The 17882-nt window shown below is 45.9% G+C and overlaps 8 protein-coding genes across 9 annotated transcripts; 5 read left to right on the top strand and 3 right to left on the bottom strand.

The window, feature by feature from the left end:
- Positions 1–64: 64 nt before the first annotated feature.
- TrAFT101_008308 (uncharacterized protein) lies at positions 65–2106 on the top strand. Its single transcript, XM_024902477.2, has 3 exons — positions 65–398; positions 461–813; positions 878–2106. Exons 1-3 carry the CDS (start codon positions 141–143, stop codon positions 1842–1844), a joined length of 1578 nt encoding a protein of 525 aa, XP_024762281.1. The 5' UTR covers positions 65–140; the 3' UTR covers positions 1845–2106.
- A 332-nt stretch (positions 2107–2438) lies between these two features.
- TrAFT101_008307 (uncharacterized protein) lies at positions 2439–3655 on the top strand. Its single transcript, XM_024905153.2, has 2 exons — positions 2439–2583; positions 2650–3655. The coding sequence occupies exons 1-2, from the start codon at positions 2476–2478 to the stop codon at positions 3553–3555; spliced, it is 1014 nt and encodes a 337-aa protein (XP_024762282.1). The 5' UTR covers positions 2439–2475; the 3' UTR covers positions 3556–3655.
- Positions 3656–4458: 803 nt separating this feature from the next.
- TrAFT101_008306 (uncharacterized protein) lies at positions 4459–5367 on the top strand. The gene is made up of 2 exons (XM_024905409.2): positions 4459–4887; positions 4939–5367. The coding sequence occupies exon 1, from the start codon at positions 4513–4515 to the stop codon at positions 4864–4866; it is 354 nt and encodes a 117-aa protein (XP_024762283.1). The 5' UTR covers positions 4459–4512; the 3' UTR covers positions 4867–4887; positions 4939–5367.
- On the bottom strand, positions 4983–7278 carry TrAFT101_008305 (uncharacterized protein). The gene is made up of 2 exons (XM_024901865.2): positions 6549–7278; positions 4983–6481 (listed from the first exon to the last, which is right to left on the bottom strand). The coding sequence occupies exons 1-2, from the start codon at positions 6930–6932 to the stop codon at positions 5171–5173; spliced, it is 1695 nt and encodes a 564-aa protein (XP_024762284.2). The 5' UTR covers positions 6933–7278; the 3' UTR covers positions 4983–5170.
- A 135-nt stretch (positions 7279–7413) lies between these two features.
- Positions 7414–11249, top strand: TrAFT101_008304 (uncharacterized protein; the record flags this gene model as incomplete). Of its 2 annotated transcripts, XM_066128305.1 has the most annotated exons (6): positions 7414–7535; positions 7596–7860; positions 7960–8809; positions 8893–10390; positions 10451–11113; positions 11223–11249. In XM_066128305.1, the coding sequence occupies exons 2-6, from the start codon at positions 7701–7703 to the stop codon at positions 11247–11249; spliced, it is 3198 nt and encodes a 1065-aa protein (XP_065984423.1). In that variant the 5' UTR covers positions 7414–7535; positions 7596–7700. The 2 variants fall into 2 exon arrangements, with proteins under 2 accessions (XP_065984423.1, XP_065984422.1); XM_066128304.1 differs by having other exon boundaries at positions 7414–7860.
- A 299-nt stretch (positions 11250–11548) lies between these two features.
- On the top strand, positions 11549–12317 carry TrAFT101_008303 (uncharacterized protein; the record flags this gene model as incomplete). Its single annotated transcript, XM_066128303.1, has 1 exon — positions 11549–12317. The coding sequence occupies one exon, from the start codon at positions 11549–11551 to the stop codon at positions 12170–12172; it is 624 nt and encodes a 207-aa protein (XP_065984421.1). The 3' UTR covers positions 12173–12317.
- A 606-nt stretch (positions 12318–12923) lies between these two features.
- TrAFT101_008302 (uncharacterized protein) lies at positions 12924–14306 on the bottom strand (the record flags this gene model as incomplete). Its single annotated transcript, XM_024906640.2, has 1 exon — positions 12924–14306. One exon carries the CDS (start codon positions 14304–14306, stop codon positions 12924–12926), a length of 1383 nt encoding a protein of 460 aa, XP_024762286.2.
- A 547-nt stretch (positions 14307–14853) lies between these two features.
- On the bottom strand, positions 14854–16991 carry TrAFT101_008301 (uncharacterized protein). Its single transcript, XM_024907987.2, has one exon. The coding sequence runs from the start codon at positions 16889–16891 to the stop codon at positions 14984–14986; it is 1908 nt and encodes a 635-aa protein (XP_024762287.2). The 5' UTR covers positions 16892–16991; the 3' UTR covers positions 14854–14983.
- Between the last annotated feature and the right edge of the window lie 891 nt (positions 16992–17882).

The following is a 17882-nucleotide window of genomic DNA, read 5'->3' as shown; positions in this document are numbered from 1 at the left end:
GCTTTAGATGCAATGGATAGCCGCATGCCGATGGAATTTTTTTTTTTTGAATGTACTTGGACGATGGAATGTTGCTTTTTTTCTTCTTTTTCTTTCTTTGTGTATTTCTATTTGTGATTCTAGAATTGGAAGCATAGAGCATGATTGTGCGCAGCTGCGCGCGTTGCGCCTCCAGAGCGCGAGTCCTTCGATCGAAGCCGAGCATCTCACCACCGCGATACCAGTTCAGAAGCTATGCGACGCCGCATGGAGCTCCCGGAGCGCCAATTCACAGCGGAAATGCAGGATTGCTGGCGCCGTTTGTGAGCGAATTGGACCGCATGGCGCCGAGCTTCGACATTCGGGGAGACCAGGTCCGGATATTGAAGACGCCGACGGAGTTCTACGAGACGCTCAAGGTACGAAGTGCGCATCATGGAGGGGAAGCGATTCTGAGAGGCTGACGGCTTTGATGATGTAGGACCGGATACGAAATGCGAAAAAGAGGATCTTCCTGTCGACGCTGTACATTGGAAAATCAGAAAAGGAGCTCATCGAGACGCTGCGAGAGGCGCTGAGGCAGAACCCTGACCTGAAGCTTAGCATCTTGACGGATGCGCTGCGCGGCACTCGCGAGTCACCGAACCCTTCGTGCGCTTCGCTGCTTGCGCCGCTGGTGGAGGAGTTTGGGGCTGATCGGGTGGAGATACGGATGTATCACACGCCGAATCTGACGGGGCTGAAGAAGCAGTATGTGCCGAAGAGGATCAACGAGGGATGGGGTTTGCAGCATATGAAGCTCTACGGCGTGGATGATGAGATTATCATGTCTGGGTATGTTGGTGTTGCTGAACATGCGATTGTCGGGCTTTGAGTTGACGTGACATCTTGTTGAAAGGGCGAATCTATCGATGGACTATTTTACGAATCGACAGGATCGATATCACCTCTTTTCATCCAAGGAGGTGACGGACTACTTTTGGAAGCTTTATAACGGAGTAACGTCGTTTAGCTTCCTTGTCCAACCGTCAAAGGAAGATGCCGCTGGCTTTACTCTTACCTGGCCAGCAAAGAACTCTGCTCCATCGCCTCTGGAGAAGCCGCAGTCTTTTGTCAAGAGCACTACGTCTACCTTGCAGGCGTTGATATCTGCGCCTGAAAAGGTACCGGATAACGAGTTCAAGGATACTCGGGTTTATATGCTCGGCCAGATGTCTCAGGTTATGCGACCAGACACATCAACGGAACTTCCTATATTGACGCGGATTCTCGAGAGGCTGTCTCAGCCAGCATATGCGGGATCATCCTGGACGTTTACCGCGGGATACTTTAACCCAGCTCCCTCATTAACAAAGCTGCTGCTCAACACGGCTTCCAACAACAATGTTGTCATTACCGCAGCGCCTGAGGCCAACGGCTTTTACAAGTCAAAGGGAGTTTCTGGGTTATTACCAGATGCGTATGTGCTACTGGCGCGCCGCTTCCTGTATGCCGTTCAACAGCGTGGTCGCGATGGGGACATTACACTGAAAGAGTGGCGCTTCGGCACGACTGGCCAGCCTGGCGGGTGGACATACCATGCAAAGGGCCTGTGGATAACAATGCCTGGCGACGAGAACCCGAGTATGAGCATTGTTGGAAGCTCCAACTACACAAAGCGAAGCTACTCGCTCGACTTAGAGGCTGGAACCTTGATTGTGACTCGGAATGAGGCATTGAAGGCGCGGCTGGGAGAGGAACAGAAATGGCTGCAGGATCATGCGGCTGGAGTTACGATGGATGACTTTACGAGAAATGAGCGGAGAGTTAGTCTGAAGGTTCGGATTGCTATGTGGATTGTCAAGGTTGTGGGAGGCGCTTTGTGATTTGAATGAGGGGAGAAAAAAAAAAAAACTCGGCGTGATTGTATGGGATTGGCATGGGTCGGTTCAATTAGAGGGGGAGACTATATAAATATGAGATACCCGAATGGGATGAATAGATCTGGGGCGATTTTATGGGACGAAGGATTGTTGATTTATGCCGTATTCCCTTTGGAGCATTCAACTGTAGATTCTGATGGAAAATCCTCTACTACTTACCAGAATCAGTGAATAATTAGCTAGTGAACCACCTACTCATGAAAAGGACCCACAGTCCAGTATTTCAAGGGGATACGATATACGTGAGAGGCATTGGAGCGGCTATGAAGGGAATCACGGAGCATTTAAGATGTTGCGCTCACAACTCTGACGGTTTCCACCGAATACCACCTGTCATTTTGCAAGATACGTGTATTCTGAGTCTCCAGTTGCAAGGATCAAATGTCAAGGGGCTATCTAAAACACAGATTCAAGTGAAACTTGCCCTGTCGCAGCCTAAGGTACCCATAAACAGCTCGAATCCTTCGTGGATATAAAAATGTAAACTCCATGACACTATTAAGACTAGAATTGCCCCGCACTACAGCCATCTCTACTACTTACACGTTCAATCTGAGCATCGCCAACGTTCAATATGACTTCATCAGAGAAACCTATTGTTCTATACTATTATGAACTCTCTCCTTACTCAAAAAAAGTGGTGTGGTATCTTGCTCTTAAAGGACTCAAGTTCCAACAATGCGTATGTAAAAAAAAAAAAAAGATCCCGGCTTCTCTAGAGAGAATAATATCTGATCACGGAATGTAGATACAACCACGAATAATGCCCCGACCGGATCTTAGTCGTCTGGGCGTTAAGTATAGACGAATTCCTGTTCTTACCATTGGCAGAGACATTTATCTGGATACCCGACACATCATCTCAAAGCTCAGCGAATTGGAACCGGGAAAAAACGCTCGTCTCTCTGTTGCCACAACTCCCGAGCAGAAGGCACTGCAGCGTCTTTTACAAGCATACATGATAGATTCTGGCCTTTCGAGATGTATCGTGCAGTTGATTTTACAAAAAACCAGAGGCATGATGGATCCGGAGTTTATCAAAGATCGCACCGAATTTATGAGCGGTGCGTCGTTTTTTCCGCCAGAAGCCTTGGAGGCGATGAGGCCAGATACGATACGAAGAGTGAAGGATGGGTTTGAGTTTCTAGAACAAACACTGCTATGTGATGGGAGGGAGTGGCTGCTTGGGACAGCGGGGCCGACTATTGGTGATATTGAGATGGCTTGGCCGCTGCTGTGGCTGGAGAGGGTGCCTGGGGCGAGGCCTGAGGAGTGCATTTCGGAAGCAAAGTTTCCAAAGGTGTTCGCTTGGATGGAGAGATTTAAGAGCACTGCGCAGAAGAGTTTAGATGACTTGGGAGAACTGGCGACACTGAGTGGGGAAGAAGCCGCAAAGTTGATACTGAGCTCAGACTATCATGAAGCGGATGGACATGTTGACGAAGCAGATGTACTGGTTCAACACCAGAAACTGAAGAAGGGGCAACTCGTAAGGATGTGGCCGACGGATACTGGATCGAATCATAAAGACTTGGGAGAGCTGGTGAGCGTTACTGATAAGGAGGTGGTTATTGAGGCCAAGGCAGAGGATGGGGGACTGGTGAGGATTCATGCTCAGAGACATGGGTTTGCTGTTGCGCCTTGCGAAGAATAGTGCTGGAAGGAATTGTGCCATTGTTAAAAGTATATGACTATCGCTACTCAGTCTAGGAAGATAGAAACTAGTTATTATTAGATATACTATTCCATTCAACGTATTACTGTCAGTAAACTTCGGCCGTCTGTTCTAGGATGCAAATTTGCTGCTCTGCTTATGGTTAACTATGAGTTGAATTACTGTATTTAGATATCTGATTGAATCCTTCTCTTGTTCCACGAGGTCCGAAGGCTTGCATTCGTTTGAGACAACAAGCATCCAGAACGTTTTCAAACCGTTCTAGACTCTTTCACCACGAAATTAAGGTTAAAATATTGTCTCATTTCTATATCTCAATGCTAGCCGTGCTGACATGTAATACAAATCATTCTATTCTTCAGCTCAGCCATGAATATTGCTTAGACCAGATCCTCACAATTTCTTGCGGAACCTTAGTAGTAATTAGAATAATGAGGCGACTACATTCCCGCTCCCCTAACAATCTTACTGGTTTATAGTATCGTGTAGCTGAGTGAAACATGTACTTCGGGCCATTGCGATCAGGTGGCGGGCAAGGAAGTCACATTTTGTAAGCGAAAAATATACTCGTACAACAGGAAATAATTATTATCAATGAGGGAGAATATTCAAGAAATCGAAATTACGAGAGATTATTGGCCAAATGTCTTGATCTCTGAATCCTCTGCAATATCACTCCAGTTTAGTGGAACGGTAAGTGATGGAGACATCATGGGCACAACGTAACATCGCAAGGCTCGAATTATTATCTATTTCGATCCTTAATTTCGGCGTTGCGGTATATCAATTGTTTATTGTACACAGATGTATAAGTAGGCCCTCTGTGTCCGAAACTTGGGCAGGAATATAGAGCCTCTACACACACAACACTACTATTTCGCAAGTGAATTTTCCAGCACTGCTAAGCTAACACTGGATATAACTGGTCCCAACAATATGCACTTCACTCAACTTGCACCTTTGGCTATGTTTGCCATCCCTGCTCTGACCAACCCCGTCGAACCTAGAGCCGCAGACGTTCAATGCTTTCAGAACTTAGACACTGCTTGGTGGAAGCCCCCAGGCTCCCTGCAAACGCCGCCTACAGTGACCATTCAGGACATTTGCAACGCAGGTGGAGTTGGTGGATGCGTATCAGGGTATGGACGTCTATGTGTCCTTGGCAGCCTCAGCGATTGTCCAAGCCTCATTGCGACTGTGAACTATCTCCAGAAATTTAGAGGCAACCGCTGGGAGTTTCCTTCGGTTGTTGAATGCGGTAATATTGCGCTCAGCGTTGCCAGTAACTAAACCACTGGCATTTTCTGGCTAGTAAGTGTATTGCTGTCTCGTGGCTTGACTATAATGCTGATATTTTGAAAGGCGATAGCAACTTTCAAGAGGTTACTGGGATGGTGTCAATTGTTGCTCAACCAACTATTGGGAATAAGCTTCTAGTATTGCTTAGAGTGAAGTGGGGCTACAAGGAAACGGGAGTTCAACATCCAATAAGAAATATGCTGGCCTTGATGTTTTATTCTCTTGCACCCTTATTTTTAGAGAGTACTGGAGCCTGATTGTAAAGACGCCAAGGACATGTATTAGAATATGGCATTCATTTCCATTGCTTACAGTTTTCTGATAGAGGTTTGATGACCTCCTTACATATTTCACCCCAGAATTCATTGGTATTCCAATCAGCTCCCTTTTTAGTTGAAACTCCATAGATGCAATATCGTATGGCATCCTCATATAGTAACGGCGGAGTGTTATAGTCATCATCCAACCACTGAGCAGCCAGGGATAGACGAGAGAAATACCCCCCGGAAAGATCGGCAGTCTTATCGGAAAACTGGTCTTCTAATGAGGTTTGGTGCCATATTTCTAATAACAAGATCCCAAGTTCCAGAAGAATAGACCTTGGCTCAGCAGTGTTTACTCCGTCGACCTCGCTATTCTCAATTTTTGCATATGCAAAGGCTCGACTGAAGTCAATAAGAGGAGCTATCCCCTCGGGAGTTGGATGTAGCATAAAGTATATTGAATCTTTGGACCATGTTTGGCCAGACCAACGTGTCTGTGAGAACTGCAGCAAGCTTGAAGCTATCTTTGATGCGAGGAGCATGCTTGAGCGCAGAGGCAGCTTCATTGCGCGTGGATTATGTGATCCCGAAAGTACGCTTCTCAACGTAATCTTTTGGCAGTTATTTTTCTGCATAATGGTCTTTTCTTTCGCTGCCACGATACTCATCCGGCTGCTCTCGTGCAATACAAAGGCGACGTGCTGTGCTTTATCGTGAGCTGTTACGATGGTGGTGCAAAAGTCGTTCACTGGAGCAAATTTCGCAAGACAGTTTGTTTCTGCAGATTCATTACGCTTAGGTCCGATAAATTGCACCAGAGATGGCCTCATCGTCTGAGTGCTATCAAAGTTGTCATCTTCTTGTATACATTTGACTGATAGCTCATGCCACGTCGCCTGGAACCTCGCAGCAAAAACAAGCTGGAAAGCTAGCGATGTCTCGCTTTCTTTGTCCCACTGCAGCTTGGGATTTAGCAGTTTAGCGGCCGCATCTAGACGATCTTCAAGGAGAACGTGCGCATCATGTTCGTGTTCGCTGTGACACGTTTGAGTGCAACAAGAAAGCGCAGTGTATAAGCTTTTTGAGTATTTATGAATTTGGCGGAAAGCCTTGGCAAGCTTGACATGATTAGAAGATGGAAGCGAATTGACTGGTTCGTGTCGATTCATCAATATTGTCTGCGAAAATGTGTGAAGAGTGCTGGTGGCTGTATCAAGTTCACCGATGCTCTGTTTTATCTCGCTGCTTTTGAGAGCAACTTTGAGACGAGGAAGGAAATCTGGCCTGTATTTTTTTGCTGTGAGATTTGCTTCTATGATTCCAGCGAGGTCGTATGGATTGTCCTGCAAGCATTGGCAAAGCCGTTTAGCAGATGCCTTCAAGAGAACATTCACTAAAAGCTTGACGAACCTTGTGAGTAGGAATGACGCCATCTAAATGCCTAGCTACTTCTTCCAGAGTAGTTTGCATATCTTGTAGCCTTCCAATCAAAGCTTTATAATTCTCGTCGCCCAAGAAATCCAGCACCTGGGCCTGAATGTTCTTGTTTTGAAAGTATGTAAGAGGGTCCTCGTTAAGCAGCGATTCATCATGATCACAGCCGCTTCGCGTGATAATAAGCCGGACCGTTTCCCGGACTGTTTGCTGCTGGAGTAGGAGAGCGTTTGCAAGCTTGTTGACATACTGCCGCTTGCGAAACGCTACGAGGCTTTTGTCGCTTGCGAGAAAGCCAGCTCCAGAGATGAGGATGGGTATTGTCCGAAGAACAAGCCCAAATACTTCAAACGTCGACATGTATTATCTTTTATAGCACCTGTAAATATCTCGCCATCTCTTTGTCAAAAACGTTGACACTGCCGAGTGCATCAACTGTTTGGTCGATGAGGTCTTTGTGCGGGGATTTATCTGACCAGGCTCTAAGTAATGGGATACAGGCTTGACAGGGCTGTCACAAATTCACCCCTCAAAGCATGTAAGGAAGATACAACGCATAAGGCTCCATCAATTGGAAATGAGGAAGAGAGAATTCTTTGAAAGTGTAAAAAAGAAGTGCTTCTTAGATTACCGCTCCCGCTTTGATTTATCAAGATTGAATAGCGATGCTTCTAGACGCAACGCAGCATTCGATTATTTCTCTGTAATGCTTGCCTGGAACTCTGCCCACGATCAATATCCAAGTCTCAGGCTAATATTCGGCTTCCTGCAGGATGCATATTATATCCTGTTGTCGATTTTCCAATTGGCTTACTTTCCCCGCTTCAAGCTGCCAGAAATGGCGCTGTTCCACGTTGGCATGGGACCCTACTATTGCATTGTCCAAACTATCACTAATCCAGGCGTTTACTGCACAGCTTAAAAAACACGCTGCTGCATCTTTTAACATCGATATCCCCAAAGGTAATTCTATTCCAGTCTCAGTTTAAAAGCTGTTATGCCTAAGAGTCTTTTCTCATGGAGTCACTCGCTGCTGTTGGCCTCTCAACCGTACAGCGGTTTAAACGTCTCGAAGAAGTAACCCAGCCGGAATCAGCAGACAATCAATTGCAAGAATGGCCAAAGAATATGTTCCTTGCCCAGTTCGATCGATTTGAACTTTGGGCAGTAAATCTTGGTCTTTTCGTTATGGGGCATGGGTCGCTAGATTATAGAATCCGCGATTCCGAAAGTATGAAAGAGAGCATGTACATGATGATACAAAATCTAAACAGATCTCTTGACGAAGGTAAGAATCTATCTATGGACCTTTCCTAGCAAATTGATGAATTCATTTGCCAAAAAGAAAGTATTTTCTCTCAGGCGCCATTTAACTTTGATGTTACAGTTCTAGACTATGTCAACGGCAACATCGGCCAAGAAGATGACGACTCCGATATAGACTCCGAGTCTGAATCGGATATAGATCTGCTTCTTGGAAGCATTAAAGACCCAATCGATCGCTTGTACAAGCTAGCCGTTTGGATCCGTAACCCTGCGACAAGGCTGACGTCTTCTAAAGCCCGAAATTTCAAGCAGATCGATCCAGAATCTAACGTGGACCTATTCGAATCTTATGAGAATCATGACTACGACTATGTTAGCTCTCTCTTCTTAGAGTATGAAAAACATAAAGCTTTGCAAGAAGCTCCAGCAGTCGAATGTAAAGACAAAAACCCAGTTGGCGGCGATCGAGACGCTGACGACAAGGATCACGTCTGGGAGCCCATCCGGGGAGTATTGAAACTGCATAAGGAAAGAATATTACACTGTAGCGAATCTTACCTAGTTCGCCGCATAGCTCGTGCCAACGGACGCAGGAGACAGCAGTTTGCTTATTGGAAAAGGCATCAAGACAAGCTTCGCGAACATGCGTCGATGTTCGTAGAAGCTCCCGCACGCCAACTTTCAGATGCAGAGCATATCATCAATGGCCTTATCGGAGAGACAAAGACAGTTTTATCAGTCACCACAGCTACCCAGCTACGGATTCCACAGCTGGCTGGGCAGGAAATTCTCGAAAAAGAGGGTGTGCTTAAGCTTGACGTCTCTGAGTATGCCCCATCCGCGTGGAATCCCAGCAAAGACACTGTCAGCTTTCCTCTGCCGCCCAAAGTATCTACATCTGATAACTTCTTCGAATGTCCATATTGCTATACCATTTGTCCTATTTCTCTACTCTCAGAAAAAGCTTGGAGGTAATACTCCCTTTATGAGTTAATACGAATCTTGTTTTACATCCATCCTTTGGTCAATTTATGCTAATGTTTGGATATGAAAGGGCTCACATAATACGTGATTTACGACCCTATATCTGTACTTACGAGCAATGTTCAAATGCTGAGCAGCTATATGACACTCGTGATGAGTGGATGCAACACGAGATATCGACACATCAAAGGATATTTCGATGTTCCAAGCACGAGGAAGAAATATTCACCACCTTGGAAGCATACAAAGAACACGTTCAGAATTACCACAAAGGCGAAGCAGAGTTTTCAAAATTTGCGACATCAACCGTGAAAAATGTCCATAGAAGCTGTCCTGTTTGTTCGATAATACTGGGGTCTATAGAGAAGTTACAAAGCCATATCGCTCTCCACCTCGAGCGATTTGCCATGTTCTCGTTACCACGGCATATAGATAATGATGATCAAAGCGAGGCCGGGAGTCACTCTAATCACGCTAAACTCGACTCTATATCTTTCAATGAAGATCCAGATGTGGAGTCGACATGGACTGATGGAATCGGGGATGCTCAATCTGGTAACCTTACCAATCTGGAACAGGATATAATCCTCCCCGTCTCCGCCGAAGACAACAGCAGCGATGAGGGCAAGGGGACGCAGCAATGCGAAGTCCCCGGGTGCGGCAAGACCTTCAAATCTTTCAAGCAGCTCAAGCTTCACATACTCTTATATCACGACGAGTTACCTAGGGGGGACTTCATCTGTGGCTTCTGTACGGCTGAGAGGACATTCGCCCATATTGATGACTTAAAAAGACATATGATAGACGTTCATAGGCTTAAGCAGACTCCTCCCACCAGGCGTAAGGGGACCAACGTTGCACTCCTGACACTCGCTGACTACCCCCCCGGCGCCACTGGCAAGTGCGGCACTTGCCCAAAGACTTTCCCCAATGCTCAAGTCTTTTACGATCACTTGGATGGTTGCTTGATGAGTTTCAAGGACGAGGATGGCGGAGGGCGCATGAAATATGCGGAGGAGCGCGGCGAGGAAAAGGCCCGCCACCTCGCTCATAAACAGAAGCGTCGCGAAGAGGAAGAGTCCCGGCGCCTTGAATACGAAGCCGAGCGTCGGCGTCTGTCCGCTCGCTTTGAGAAGCCATTGCGCCAGGTTGCTGCCAGAGGAAGCCGCCGACGCAGCGCCGTCTACGAAGATGGAGTTGTCTACCGACTCGACGATGCTCTTGAGCGGACCCAGGATGGTACGCATCTACGAGAGGAGCCTCCAACCCCCCACATCGCTGCTGATTATAATAACGACAAAGAATCAGGAAACAGAGATGGACCCTCAACACGGGCAACAGCCCAGGGTGTTGCGTTTAGCAGTCCCAAAAGTCCTCAACAACATGATTCATCTCAAATGCAGGAGAATATTGGCCTGTCTAGCGAACTAAATGCAAAGAATGCCTACAAACCAATGCCGATGTATGATCTGGATATAACTGACAGCAGTCCCGCCGATCCAGAAAATATGGAACGTCGTGGTTCCCCCAATATGGATGACGCACTTAATTATTTAGATAAAGTTAAGGTAAGCATTCGTTGCCAAGGAGTTTACATATAAGGCTTTGACTAATGTATCGTCACGCAGGACCATTTTCAGGATAAACCTGAAGTCTACGAACAGTTTATTGAGATCTTTCAGAACATGAAAGAACAACAAGCACCATTACAGGACCTTTTGGAGGATTTCAAGCAGTTTCTGCCGGACTCTAAGGACCAAACCCCTCGAGGGCAAACACAAAACAAACACCGTGCCAAGGGTAGCATCAACGCGGATCAATTTATGAAGAATCTAATGGGATTTATGCGTGAAATGGGCCTCCCATTAGATCCGAAGCCTATGATCAGAGACAAGCCCATTAGCTTGGTGATCCTGTTCCACGCCGTGCAGGCAAAAGGCGGTTTCAAGACGCTGACCGCTAGGAATGGCTGGAGTTCCATGGCCCAAACCTTAGGACTTCAAACGCAAAACCCCAATGTTGTTGTGGCGCTGAGACAGATTTATGAACAAAATTTACTCAGGTTTGAGGAGGCCTGGGTGGCTCTCCAAGAAGTGGACCTTAAAACCATCCTGGGCACACCACAGAAACAGGTGCCGCCGGGCCAAGCCAGAGCATCTCTTGGTCGCCCAGAAGATGGCACAGCTGCTGGATCTGATTACACCCCTCAGCAACAAGTATCTGGCCACATGGGGAGTTCGACCGAGCCTACCCAGGATGGCACACATCTGCAAGAAGAAGCGCACACGGTGGTAGGAAGTCAACAAGCCTCTGGGGGAAATATTTTTAATTATTTCAGCGAAAGTAAATATTTTGCCTATCTAGACATAGTCTTAGATAATGCTAATATTTTTTCTTTAGGGCAGCCGGAGCCTCGACTACCATTAATTGCGCCGAAGCCTATTATTCCCCGGGTGATTTGTGTTAAATGCGAGACTTGCCTTAAACAGTTTGAATCTCAAGAAGCAGCAAACGCGCATATAATTGCCACTGGACATCGGAAACTAAATATCCCTTGTCAGACATGTGCGAAGAAATTCCGCAGTCGAGAAGCAGCTGATCAACATATGGAAGCCCAAAATCATTTTAAAAAAGTTTCCAGCCGAAAGTAACTGTTTGATGGTAATGGCGAGATTATTCTCCCATCGATTTGGGAGAAAGTCATTGAACCAGGTTGGGCCGTCACCATGACCATGTGGCCTCTTGATAAACCATTTGAGGATCCGGGGAGACTAGCAAAGTCGCAAAAACCTGAAGACCCTCCACCCTATCCCTATCCAGGATTCCGACGATTGAGCCCAAAAGAACCTGGTGTGAGGATCCCTCCTCCACCTCCTCGCGGACCACCACGTGTATCTCCCAATATTAACATCGTGGATGCGGCGTCGCCCAAGAGAAAGAACGATACTGACAGTAGCAAGAAAAAAGCGTCTATGCTTAATTTTTTGACTGGAATGCCTCCTACTAAAAAGAAGCCCGCACCAATGAACAGACGTAATAATCCTCCTCCTCCGAAAGAGTTGGAAAATATGAATGGTCAAAAACAAGATATGCATTCGGAAGTGGAAGGCGAGGTTATAGCTGAAATGTCTAAGAAACAATTAGAAAAAGCGGCTGAAAGTGAGGAGGAGGCTCGAATTCAACTGGAGAAACTTGTACAGGATAATGCAAATTTTTGGCCTAACATGGCCATGGAGAAGGCAGAAAAAAAGGCAGAAGAAGAAGGAAATGAAGAGGAAGAAGCTGCAAGAGAAGATGTGCTTCGTCCTCGAGAAGAGGGGGATCGGCATGGGCATTCTGGCTACTCTTAGTGAGACAGGCTGTGCCAAGTATACGCTGGTTATCAACTTTCTCATTTCATATTTTCTATGAACACTGAGGTATATTTATTACTAGACAAGCACGCTGTGATCTTGAGTATGCCATTCAATAACCTTCGCCATCAAACCATCTGGCCACTTTAATGTATAAATTTTATTCGTCTGACAAGGCACATTATGTCCCAGCTTTACAGTAGTCTCCCCGCCTTGGCCTTTAGCAGTTGGCTTCCCAGTCCTGGTGGGTTTTCCATAGCCATAGGCATAACGATTCTACAAATTTGGTGGCGACTTTTGCGGAGCGTTCCGATACTTTTCAAGGGCAAAAAATTGGACGTGATAATGCCAGAAGACCTGCTTACCATTTAGTTAGATACCAGAACATTGTTAAAGCTGGGTATTAATCTCAATACAAATTTATCTTAATGCTAGCATAATAAACCGTCTTACTAGTGCTTTTGATATATTGCTGCTGTTTCAGGCAGTTTTTGATTAGCGTCAGTATATGCCCATACCCACCCGTCGCCTGATTAATCACATGTACTCAACATACACATCAAGATTCTGCCTTATACACATGTGCATTGCGTATTCTATCACAACATCCACCGCATGTGAAAAGAAGAGAAATTAATTGCTAATAGATATGAGAAGGAGAGAGTGGGCTATATAGGCCTGCTTTCTCCCCAGCTCCTGCTATTTCTTATAATCTTTAGACCGTGAGAGTTATTTGAGGCGAGTGTATTTAATACGAATCATCAGGTACAGCTTCTGGGATGCCCGAGAGAGCTAGAACTCTAGCCATTAATTTCTCTAGCTTCTCATTATCAGCTCCTCCTATTGTAATGCCGCCATGGCTCAGTCCAATGGCCTCATCGCGTACCCAACTGCAGATAATAAGTGCTCCATCTGCTATTTCAGCTTTGAATGCTCTTTCAAAGTCATATCTTGAACATGTGAAATATTCCGTTATTATCGTGGCATTGGTCAAACCGCGCTGTGTAAAATGCCCAGCAAGTGGACCTAGAGGATGCGTCCCAGTAACACGAACATTCAGGTCAATTGTATAATGCTTCCCGTCATCGCCTGTCACAATATCCGCGCCTGCTGGTCCATAGTAGCCGCGTTGGTGCAAAAATTCGGCGATTTGGTTCATGATTCCAAAGTACTTCCGCTTCAATGTCTCTTGATCCGGATAGGAAATTTGTCCCCCGATCCAGTAGCCTTTGCTATCGAACCGTTGTCGACAGCAAGCGTTGAAAATCGCTTGGCCTTTTTGCGTGACAAACATAGATAGAGCCACCACCTCGCCAGGGATATAGTCTTGTAAGATAAAGGAGCTGGGGTATAGGTGGGTGTTTATTTGATTGATCTGCCCAAGCATTTCTTGAAGCTGCACACCAAGAATCTTCTTGATCTGTGCTCGGCGAGCCTCAGATGTTACAGCAAAGACGCCCTTTCCCGAAACTGATTGATTGAGCTTGACGAAAAAAGGGATTTGGTAGGTGCCGAGAGGCTCTAGCATTCGACGCATCGCTTGCTGAAGCCGTTGGGGATCCTGGACATCATCCGGGCCAAGTTCTGCATCAATGACAACCGTGGGTGGCGTTGGGAGCCCAGAAAAAGCCAGTCCTCGTTTTGACAAGAGCTCATAATGAGTATCGGGATCCACCGCATGTGGGAGTTTTAATATGCTATCGGTCGGTACCACTACTGCGACTCCAGTTTCAGGGCTCAAGATGATGTCGTCAGGGCTGGTAACGAAGCTCAAGTTAGGCGACTGGTCGTGTTGTATTTGCGAAAAAGTCTTCTCGAGTTCCACTTGATTCGGGCTCTCCCCTTTCTCTCCAAAAGTTGAGGTGGGTAAAATGATGTGAAGATTGCCAGCGAAGAAGCCATATCGCTGAGCCAAGCCCCTTACAACCATTTCCATCAGAGCATTAGGATCAGCTGTCGACTTCATCTCTGTCTCTAATCCGAAGTTATAGACGAATTTGACAGGTAACCCTTCGTCAGCTTTAAATCCAAACGGATAATAGAACAAAACTGGACGAGTGCTCCCATCATTGTCGACAGCATATAGATCATACAGAGTATAATCGAGCGAAATTGGGGCCTGGACCAGCATCTTTAGGCCAAAAAGCGCGTTGAAACTCTGTGAAAAGAAAATAAGCTTGTGGCAGTCAAGTTTAAATTCATGTTAGCTCTTTTGCTTCCACATGTTCTTTATATATACTTGTCTCCTCTTAGGGCTTACATAGGCTTACTGCTGCGTTTGTTAAGACTCGGTGACTGTGGCGACTAAATAAAGTTTGGGTTACAAAAGAACGCTGTCTTTTGCTAAAAAATGATTAAAAGCTTGCTTGAGTCCGTATTAATGCGGGCCACTTCGTTGTTTTCCCATCGAAGCATAGCATACTTGAAGCACAAAGAAAAACGCAATATAGCTCTAGGCATAGTTTATTAACAATAACTATATAGCTCCCAGCCGTTGTACTATTATTCATGGAATTTATGGATTGTCTGCTTAAAGATATTCATAGTCGGCTTAGGAATGGTTATTTTACTACTGACAATTTAATTCTCTCTTTTTCGAGCTTCATAGCAGTATGTTTCAAAGCAAGAAGGCCGACACTCGTTTCGGTCAGGCCTGTACTATATTGACCGCTATTATACGTATTAGGTTATTTTTACCCTTCAATTATGCACTGATGAAAAGAGTGCAGTCCAGGGGACTAAGGTGCACGGACAAAAGTGTGTAATTCAATAGATTACGGCATCCACTTTGTACAGGAGTATTTCAAGTCATGCGAATTCAAAACTATCGCCTTGAAAATGCATGTCTATATATGTATCATCTGGCTGTCCATCATCCAAATACGCTGGTGTAGTAAAATTATGTAATACAGCACTAGACTGCTCGAATAACATATTTAAACCAACATCATGACCGGAAGAAGTTGGTAGGCACTCGTTTTGGGTGGCTAACAGGCCGTTGATAGGGTTTGCAGCTGATTCTTCATTGGGAATCTGGCACATTTGACTGAATTCTGCCAGACACTCCGGAGTTTGCCACGACCAAGGTATACTGAAATTACCGTCAGCCTGAGATTGGGAGGAGCCAGCACATAAGTCCAGAGGTATACGTGTAGAGTTAGACACTGCTGCTTGCTGCATCTTCTCTAGCGAAAATGGTAACTCTGTCTGAGTGGAAACCTGAACTGCTGAATCTGCCGACGTTTCTAAGGAGCATTGGAGATTTCGCAAGTTGATTGGAGCATCCAGGCCATAGCCCTGCTTGAACAATTTAAGCCAAGCCAAGTTATCGGCTGGTGTGTTGTTTAGAGGGTCTTCATCATCGTAAAGAATTATTCGCGCCTCACGCTGCAGCATTTCATCACTAATTGACTTGCCCTCCGCAGCTTTTGTCTGCACAAACTCGCCCAATCGGGCAGTCAGGCTCTCAAATGGTGTGGGAAGTGCCTCTGCGCAACTTTTCCCTGCCTGCAGCGCAGCTCGTGAGCCACTGAATGGCTCTATATCATTTGATTCAATTCCGATTAGATACGGCGGTATCGCATGCTTCACGAGCAGGGCGACGGCGGGTTCCAGTCCTCGACACCCTTTCCAATCCTTCATTTTCGCACCTGCGCGGAAGTGCTCCGCAATATGATCGTTGCGATCAGACCAAAGGGAAAAAGTAGAATCACAAAATCCGCACCGCGACTTGACTCTAGTCACCTTGGATTTCCATTGCTTCATTGACGGCAAGATGTCATAGACATGGTGCGACGTTCGTAAATGTTGACGAAGATGATCACGACGATAAAAAGATCGTTTGCTTGAGGGCTTAGAATAACATTGGCCAGCGCCATGTGATACAAGGTGCTGATCAGTAGGGTTCACCTCATCACATAAGGAACATCGTATAGCATCCTCGCCGGGTTCGCTATATCGCGGCCCGAGTGGGAGGCAAGTCCATTTTTCAAGGACTAAATGAATACTCCCTTCATGTCTTGTCCAATCATACCGTGATGTAAACGTATCCGTGCAAAATGTGCATTGAAAGATGCGGCCGTCGTCATTTTTCAAACTCGTCAGTCGACTTCGATGGAGGGTTGAGCGTCTTCGTCTTGGCCGTCGCTCAGGGCGGCAACCATAGCCGTGTAAGCCTAGGAGTGACTCCGAGCTAAACGAATTTACTGAAGATTCGCTTGAAACAGAATAGCCCGAACTATCCGAGGAATTGAGAGATCTTGATGCCACAGCATGCCTTAGATCTGGCTCTGATGCATACGATGATAGGCTGTCTTTCAGCGAGTCGTTGATGACTTCCCATGGGACTGGTTCGAATTCTGGAGGTGAGCGTCGCCATCTTTCGAGCGGTGCCATATCGCTCCAAGACTTCACATCAGGGGTCTCCGTAACTGGCAATGCACTAGAAGGGGATTCGGCCAGTTGTTCCTCCGCCTGGTCCAATCTTGATACTATGTGTCTTCGACGAGCATTGACGAACCAGTACGAAATCTGCCGTCTGGTCATGCCGGTGGCTTCGCCAAGCTCGGTCTTTTCATCTTCGGTAGGATACGGATGTGCTCTGTGTGACGAGAGCCACTCTTTCAATACCTTGGTTGACCAAGCACTGTGTCTGTGCTTCTTCTTGCCTCGCCTGCTTGGATCTTCGGACAATTCAGTCTGATACGCGGTTTCCATGATTTGCTCAGAGAGATCGCCTTTCAATCACCAAAACCACTGTAATGGACATCTCAGTTAGAGCTCAGTCCAGAGATTTCGGCAAGGACTAGGCAAGTTGGGGTGGGAGGGTAAGATTGAGCAAGGAAGGGTGCTTCAAAACGCCGCTGAGTGAATTTTTCAATATACCTCGTACTGTGGAAGAATACACTCACCCCTGGGTGGCCACGTCCCCGCACTGCGCCGCCTGGTCCGTGCTGGCCGAAACTAGGTCTTGTGTAGAGAGAGTACTTATATGTTGTTCGTCAAAAGGTCTGTGAAGTAAGACGGGCGGTGTGCAAGTCAATAAAATATTGTAATATAATATACTTGTGACGAACCATACACTAGATACATATGTAGTTAGTAAGAGGTAGATTTCCAAGAGACAAACCTGGAATGAGTTCTTCGTGTTTATGTTGGCGGATGGGTTGGGAGATCTATGGGCAATGCAACCAGTAATAAGCGTCACTAGTAGGTAAGAGTTAGAAGTGTATTCCAATCTTAATTCTGTAACAACTGGCTATCTAAGTTATCTGAATAAGCATAAGAAGTGAACTTATATACTCAGTTTCTCCTGGATCGTACTGGATTAATAGTAATTCTCATCAATCCATTTATTGGATTGTGTGAAATCGATGATAATTCTGTTCGACCCGTTGTTAATTGGTCCATTTGTCCTAAGTTAATCCGATGTCTCCTACCCTGCCATTCTTGTGACTATAAGAGTCGGGATGAAAGGCGAGAGCAAGCCGAGACGCCATCGTGGTTACCTGCGTTCCAATGCTGGTATTCTAGCGTTTATACTATTAATATAAGAATTTACTTGAAATATCCACATTTATACCCCTACTTACATAGCATTCCATAGTAGTGTGCTTGTACGAAGATGACATAACATCGGTCTCTGTTTGCGTGCATTGCGATAAACCATTATTTTTCAGACAGTAGTAAACCATTATACTTGGCAAAA

Source organism: Trichoderma asperellum, chromosome 5 (genome assembly GCF_020647865.1).
Source record: "Trichoderma asperellum chromosome 5, complete sequence".
In the NCBI taxonomy this organism is placed as follows: domain Eukaryota; kingdom Fungi; phylum Ascomycota; class Sordariomycetes; order Hypocreales; family Hypocreaceae; genus Trichoderma; species Trichoderma asperellum.
This window is presented reverse-complemented; position numbering and strand designations above follow the sequence as displayed.